Here is a 7778-nt window from a genome sequence, read left to right as displayed (position 1 = left end):
GGTCCTTAGTGAGGAGGAGTCAGGAACTGAGGGTCAGGTGGTGGAGGAGAGGAGCAGAAGGTCAGCTGGAGGGAGGAGGAGTCAAGAGGAGGTGAGGCGCAGCTTGAGGAGGAGGAGTCAGAGAAGAAGAGGGTAAGCTGGAGGGAGGAGTCAGGAGAGCAGCAGAGGGTCAGCTGAAGGATGAGTCAGAGGAGGAGTCAGAGGAGCTGAGAGTCAGCTGGAGGAGGAGTCAGGAGCAGAGGGTCAGCTGGAGGAGGAGGAGTCAGAAGGAGACGGTCAGCTGGACGGAGGAGTCAGAGGAGGAGAGTGAGGTGAAGGGAGGAATCAGATGAGCAGAGGGACAGCTGGAAGAGAGGAGCAGAAGATCAGCTGGAGGGAGGAAGAAAGGAGCAGAGGGTTAGCTGGAAGGAGGAGGAGTCAGGAGCAAAGGGACAGCTGGAGGAGGAGGAGAGGAGCAGAGGGTCAGCTGGAGGGAGGAAGGAAGAGTCAGAAGAGCAGAGGGTCAGCTGGAGGGAGGAGGAGTCAGAAGAGCAGAGGGTCAGCTGGAGGGAGGAGGAGTCAGAAGCAGTGGGCCAGTGGGAGGAGGGGAGCAGAGGGTCAGCTGGAGGGACAATGAGTAAGAGGAGCAGCAGGTCAGCTGATGGGAGGAGAGGAGCAGAGGGTCAGCTCGAAGAGGAGTTTGAGGAGGAGAGAATCAGCTGGAGAAGGAGTCAGGGGCAGAGGGTCAGCTGGAGAAGGAGGAGTCAGAGGAGGAGAGGGTCAGCTGGAGGAGGAGGAGTCAGAGGAAGTCTTAAGTCAAACCCATTATAGTTAATGAGGATCAGGAGTAAGTGGATCAGGACTCAGGCCGAGGCTCAGATCAGAGCGTTGTTTACTGTGAAGAACGCTCACACAAGTACTTCAACCTCTCTGCCTACTCCTACTCCTTCTACTCCTCCTACTCCCCCTACTCCTACACAAGCGCTTACTTTGGGTCTGTTTGGGGCGATGGGGCAGATCAGCCTCTCTGGTGTCACACTTGTCCCAGGACTGTGGAGCCGCTGCTGAACCTGCTCTGGACCAGGCCTCAGTGAGTACCCCCCAGGAGGGCACAGGGGAGCGAGTACTGGGGCGAGGGCACAGGGGAGTAGGACAGTAGACGTTCTTGGGGGCTTTTAGTAAACTACTTGACCATGTGTTTTGCCGTTACCACAGCAACAAACCTGAAACTGAAAAGCATCACCTGAGAGTGAAATGCCAGTTCATGAGATATTGAGTTTTACATTAAGTTAGTGCAGAAGTTCCAGAGTCAGAACAGTGGACCATCTATTTATCCATTGCTAAAGTGGCAGTGATACAGAATGTGATCTTACTGTTGCCAGAACTACTTGTATCATGGAAAATTAATATCTCACTGACTTCTCACTGACTTCACTCACTGACGTCGTGAAATCTCTTAAAACCCAACAGAACGTTTCTGGATTTTAAATCTAAAATGGACCTGTCTAAAGCAGAGAGACAGTGTGAGGGGTCAACCACATACAAAGCACATATGAAGCACATAGATACTTGATAATATTAACCTGAAACAAAAGTGATCAGAGTAGGACATTGTTTAAAAGCAGATAATCTGTGATGGTGACGCTGTAATCTTGTTCTCGTTAATCTGCAGTTGAGCTCTTGGGCCTTGCTCCGCACCTCGTGACCTTTGCTGAAGACGCCTCTTGTGAATAGCGTTTGTGCTCTGGTTTACCCCCTCCCTCATCATGCCGCTCATGCCGGTCAAGTTCACCCTACAGAAGCGGGTGAAGCTGGCGCAGGGGCTCTGGATGCTCTACTGGGTCTCTGTGATGGTGGGCATCCTCATCTTCAGCCTGGGCATCTTCTTCAAAGTGGAGCTGAGGAAGAGGAGCGAGATGATGGACAACAATGAGAGCCACCTGGTCCCAAACCTGCTTATCCTCACTGGGCTGCTCACCTGCGCCCTCAACGCCTTCGGAGGGAAGGTGTGCCACGATTCACTCGACCCCATGAAGTTCGCCAAGTGGAAGCCCATGCTGAAGCAGTACTTCACGGGCTGCCTGGCCTTTAGCGCCGCTCTCCTGGTGGTGGCGCTCTTGTGTTTCCTCATGCAGTTCTCGGTGTACCTGACGCTGGCCGAGGGTTTGAAAAACGGCATTCGCTTTTACAAAGACACAGACACGCCTGGGCGCTGCTTCATGAAGAGGACTCTGGACATGACCCAGATCGAATTTCGCTGCTGCGGCAACAACAACTTCAGAGACTGGTTTGAGGTCCAGTGGATTAGCAACCGGTACTTGGACATGAGCAACGACCAGGTCAAAGAGTGAGTATGACACAGGGTTCAAACTGGGTCTAAAACAAATCTAAACCAGTTCTGAACCAGTTCTGAACCAGGTCCAGTTCCATCATTCCGTCAGGTGGGGAGGTTGATAAATGGCCCAGAGACTATGGGTCAGGTATGGACCTGACCCAGGGAGGACCCAGGCAGTACCCAGGGAGGACCCAGGAAGTACACAGGGAGTACAGAGAAAGGATCCAGGGAGTACCCAGGGAGGATGCAGGGAGGACCAAGGAGTACCCAGGGAGGACCCAGGGAGTACACACGGAGTACACAGGAAAAACACACGGAGGACGCAGTGAGTACATAGGGAGGACCCAGGGAGTACCCAGGGAGCACACAAGGAGTACACAGGGAGGACTCAGGGAGTACACAGGGAGGCCTAGGGAATATACAGGAAGGACCCAGGGTGTGTACAAGGAGTACACAGGGAGGCCTCAGGGACTACACAGAGAGGACCCAGGGAGGACCCGGGGAGGACCCAGGGAGCACACAAGGAGTACACAGGGAGGACTCAGGGAGTACACAGGGAGGCCTAGGGAATATACAGGAAGGACCCAGGGTGTGTACAAGGAGTACACAGGGAGGCCTCAGGGACTACACAGAGAGGACCCAGGGAGGACCCGGGGAGGACCCAGGGAGTACACAAGGAGTATACAGGGAGGACCCAGGGAGAACAGAGGGAGTACACAGGACAAAAACGAATATACAGATAACATGATACGTAGGAACAGAACAATATAATTGTGCAGTTGGTATTAAATGCCAGGGAGAAGAGGTGGGTTTTCAGTTTAGTTTTAACCTGTATATGTAAGTAGAACTATAAAAATAGCTAACGTGCTAGCTGCCAGGTTCCAAACAGGAAGAGATCATTGGCACGCTTCGACTCCACTTCAGTTTCTGTATAAAGATTGTGTCCCCTCTCTCTGTAACTGTTCATGTCAAACTCATCATTTTGCTCTTAATGTTCGTATTAACCCACTCTACATATTTCTGGGGTTTTTATTTCACGATTGTGCCTGAAAATCAAGATATTGAACATTAATAGATAAATCAGGCGCCTTCTTTCCCCTGAGGTCACTCCCTCTAACATTAGCAGCAAGTTTGATTGACAGCATTGCTAAGCGCTTGCTCCCTGCTAAAGCAGCGGTGCGGGTGGAAAGGGGTGTTACCGTCAACAGCTTTGCTCTTTGGTTGCTGTGACACTCGTGGTCGGAATTCCAAATATGGAACTCAGCTCTAGATTAGTTGCTATAACTGCTTGAGGAGTACTCAGAGAGTACCCAGGGAGAAAAACACAGTTCTGCCACACAAGGCAGTGATGTTTATTTCTGAAGACGTTTTATTTTCAGGTCAGGATTTGGGTCATGTGATTTGGTTGGGGTTAAGGAGTTATGGGGTTACAGTTGTAAACTGTCCAAAAATCTTAACCAGCTCCAGGCAGAACTGCGTTGGAGAATTACACAGATGTGTGTGGTAGCGCCCCCTGGTGCCTGTGCAGAGGGCTGTGAGTCAGGTCTGCTGCGGTCACAGGAGGATCAAAAGGGATTTATTTAAAGGTAAAAGTTTCTACCTTAAGTCTATAATCCCCAAGAGCGGATGACACACTGCACGCTAACATGCTAATACGTGCTAACAAAGGGTTTTTAGGCCAGGACCCCCCAAAATAACCACATAGCCGACCGCTGACCCCCAGGGCAAAAATGAAATATGTCATCTTAAAACATTACAATCAATGGTTTTATATATATATATATATATATATATATATATATATATATATATATATATATATATATATATATATATATATACACATATATACACATATATATGAGCAGATCAATTTCATCAAAAGGCAGTTTTTAATTAAAAACACTTTAAATACATTGTGATCATTTTAAACCAGGACTAAACCAGGACCCTTTCTGTATGCATCTATAACATTGGCATGTTCTTATCGTGTCTTACAGCCGTGTTCTGAGTAATGTGGAGGGGAAGTTCCTCATGGACTCGGTCCCGTTCAGCTGTTGTAACCCCGGCTCCCCCAGACCCTGTATCCAGCATCACCTGACCAATAACTCCGCCCACTACGACTATGACCTGCGCACAGAGGAGCTCAACATCTGGACACGCGGCTGCAGAGAGGCCCTCTTCTCCTACTTCAGCTCCATGATGAGCAGCATTGGAGCTCTGATCATCGTCACCATCCTTCTAGAGGTAAGATCAGGGTCAGGTGTCAAAGATCTGTGTGGAGAAAAGTATCATGTCCATCAGCCTCCTCCAGGTGAGACCAGGGTCTGGTACAAGTATGTGTGGGGTCTTTGAGTTCAGACCTGAAGCCAGTCTGTGGATCTGGCAGGGACCTGACAGGGATTTGGCAGGGATCTGATAGGGATCTGGCAGGAATCTGGCAGGAATCTGGCAGGAATCTGGCAGGAATCTGGCAGGAATCTGGCAGGAACCTGGCAGGAACCTGACAACTTTCAAAAAAGTGGGAGTTTGTGGTTATTTTATTTTCATTCATGAATGAGTGCATGAACAAATGTAAATATGACAGATTATAGCTGCCATCTCATTCACATCCACAGTCCTGAGGCCGGCAACAAAACATAGAACTAGAATGTTTAAGGCCCAAGTATTGACCATTGAGGTACACGCACCAAGACATCCAGAAAGGATGACCTGACACTGTCCACACGTTTTCACCAGAGCAGGACGGCGGGGCCTCTACTGCCGTGGCAGTGCCACCTGTGGTACATTGACCTGGATCGGGCTTGTTAGTGGAGGGGTGACTGGATTATGGACAAAGACGGACAACTACAGTGTTTAAGATTCATTCAAATGAATTTGAGGCTCTTTTACCACATACTGTATATACAAATGGACAGACTGTATATATATAAATGGACAGAGCTAACCTGCTAGCATAGACTGTATATATAAATGGATATAGCTAACCTGCAAGCATAGACTGTATATAAATGGACATATGTAACCTATTAGCATAAACCAGGGGTGTCCAAACTTTTTTCACCGAGGGCCATATGCTGAAATATATTTGAAGCAGAGGGCCACAGACCAGTGTTGATACAGGGAGTAAAATGGTGCATTTAACACAGGTTTGACAAAGATATTGTACCGTTAATAAGACTTGGGAGATTATTTTTAGGTCTGTATCACAATGCAATGTGATGTTATTCAGGTAATAGAGGAAAAATCTCTTCAGTTTGTAGTAAAAAATACTTCCTAATAAATTGGGCCAGTTTAGGAGGAGGCATGAGGGCCAACAAAAATTGGTCTGAGGGCCACATTTGGCCCCGGGGCCATAGTTTGGACAGCCCTGGCATAAACTGTATATATAAATGGACATAGCTTACTTGCTAGCATAGATTGTATATGTAAATGGACATAGCTTAATTGCTAGCATAGACTATATATAAATGGACATAGCTTAATTGCTAGCATAGACTGTATATATAAATGGTCATAGCTAACCTGCTACCATAGACTTTATATATAAATGGACATAGCTTACTTGCTAGCATAGACTGTATATATAGATGGACATACCTAACCTGCTGGCCACCACGTTCCAAACAGGAACTGATCATGGGCACACTTGCGCTCCATTGACTCTAACTTCAATTTACTTCCTGTGTAAAAACTCCGCTGCTGTCAGACATGTAATTTTGGTCTTAAAATAATGGTTTTAAACAATTGCGGTGAGAATTCCAAATATGTAACTGCTAGCTCCAGTTTAGCTGCTACAACTGAGCTTCTTGTGGAGTGTTCACGCTGTGGAGGCGTTACACTTCTTTATAAAGACTATGGTCTATGTTTACAGCTTACAGCTGTCTCATTGTGGAGTCAGAACCAGATCTCACCTTTACTTCCCCAAACCTCCAGTAGGGTATAAGCAGGATTACAGTTTATGTAGGCCAAGACTCTAAACGAGTTAAGTCCAGGATCCAGGTCAGGACTCTGCTCACCTCAGGCTAAATTTAGGTGAGAGTGACTTTTGTTCTCCTCTAGTCCTGGTTCAGTTCTGGTTCAGTTCTGGTTCAGACCTGGTTCAGTCGTTCCTGAGATCAGAGACATGAATAGTGAGTTGCTGTTCTTGTGTTTTAGTAAAGTTTTATAAACTGGAGCTCTGATTTCAGGTATCAGGCTAACAGCTTGTGCTAAAACCTCATTCTATGCCCTGATTGGTTGTTTGAGCACCTCACCTGAGATCAGTCTATTCTGGGCTAATCTGAGGCAGGGTGCATTCTGGGAATCCTAAGGTCAAGTTTTAGTGTGACGTGACTCATGATGGAAACACATAGACTGTATAAATGAGCATAGCTAACCTGCTAGCCATTGCATTCCAAACAGGAAGTAATCATGGGCTGCAGTTGACTTCTCTGTAAAAAGTGTGGCCTTGGGCTCGCTGCTGTCGGGCTCACCATTCGAACCTTAAAGACGAGGTATTCTGCTAAATCTGACTCCCTTATCGTTGTTCCCTCATCAAAAACACATCTGAAGAGCTTTTAGATGTCATCCATATTTGAGTAATGTAGTGATCTCCTCCGGAGACTATTTGAACACTCCTTACAGTTAGCAATACGAGCCTGTACAAGGCTCCTCCCACAAGCCTACCACATGACGATTCTCCATAAATATACAAAAACATGATACAAAAGTGTACACAGCAACTTGACAAATCTGATGTGATGTGCAGTAGTTTCATTAGTGGGATGCAGCTGATTGTGTTGTAATAGTGCTCTGAAGTGGAAGGGACTTAGCACAGAGAGCAAAGGGAGGGGTGATTCAGTGTCAAAAACTAAAGTGAAACTTATAAAATGTTAATATGGTGTTTTGGGCATTTTCAAAACAAAAGGAAACATGGTGACAACTGCCAGATTATTATAAATGATAGAAGGGCATCTAACACATGTATATACATGTCTACATATTAAGTAATGCACTTTTGCTCTCCAGGCTGCAGACATGGCTGGGCTGAAGTACCTGACAACGTCGCTGGAGTCCATGGCCGACCCGGAGAACCCGGAGTGTGAGAGCGAGGGCTGGCTCCTGGAGAAGAGTGTGAAGGAGACTGTGTGCGACGCCTGCGCCAAACTCAAGGCTCTGATCAAACCCAATCAGGTGACAGAGGGGGAGGAGCCAACGGCTGCCTGAGCCCACCCCACACGCCCATATAAGGACTGAGCCACACGCCCCCCCTCCCCAACAGCCAATCACAGGAGAGGCCTGCTGTAAATACTGTTTTTAAACTGTGCAAAGTATATCTAGAGCTTATTTTAATAATGATATGAATATTACACCCCTCTGTGTATATAGTCTCTATAGTCCAAATATTATATTTAAATATAAAAAATCAGCTCCGCCTTCGTGTTTCCTCTAGTTTAATGTGGAAACATGAAACATGTGAGAA

The 7778-nt window shown here is 47.1% G+C and overlaps 1 protein-coding gene across 1 annotated transcript; it reads left to right on the top strand.

The window, feature by feature from the left end:
- The first annotated feature begins 1695 nt into the window (after positions 1-1695).
- prph2b (peripherin 2b (retinal degeneration, slow)) lies at positions 1696-7522 on the top strand. Its single transcript, XM_033979564.2, has 3 exons — positions 1696-2326; positions 4315-4561; positions 7325-7522. Exons 1-3 carry the CDS (start codon positions 1746-1748, stop codon positions 7520-7522), a joined length of 1026 nt encoding a protein of 341 aa, XP_033835455.1. The 5' UTR covers positions 1696-1745.
- The last annotated feature ends 256 nt before the right edge of the window (positions 7523-7778 follow it).

Source organism: Periophthalmus magnuspinnatus, chromosome 15, assembly GCF_009829125.3.
Source record: "Periophthalmus magnuspinnatus isolate fPerMag1 chromosome 15, fPerMag1.2.pri, whole genome shotgun sequence".
In the NCBI taxonomy this organism is placed as follows: Eukaryota; Metazoa; Chordata; class Actinopteri; order Gobiiformes; family Gobiidae; genus Periophthalmus; species Periophthalmus magnuspinnatus.
Note: the sequence above shows the minus strand (reverse complement) of the source record. Positions and strands in the feature narration are given on the sequence as shown.

What these genes read in the sequence shown, in the direction of transcription:
- prph2b (XM_033979564.2), top strand. Translation starts at nt 1,746, where the DNA reads ATGCCGCTCATGCCGGTCAAGTTCACCCTACAGAAGCGGGTGAAGCTG. An exon ending in AGCAACGACCAGGTCAAAGA is followed by an intron (nt 2,327 to 4,314) that starts GTGAGTATGACA and finishes CGTGTCTTACAG; the next exon opens with CCGTGTTCTGAGTAATGTGG. An exon ending in TCGTCACCATCCTTCTAGAG is followed by an intron (nt 4,562 to 7,324) that starts GTAAGATCAGGG and finishes TTTGCTCTCCAG; the next exon opens with GCTGCAGACATGGCTGGGCT.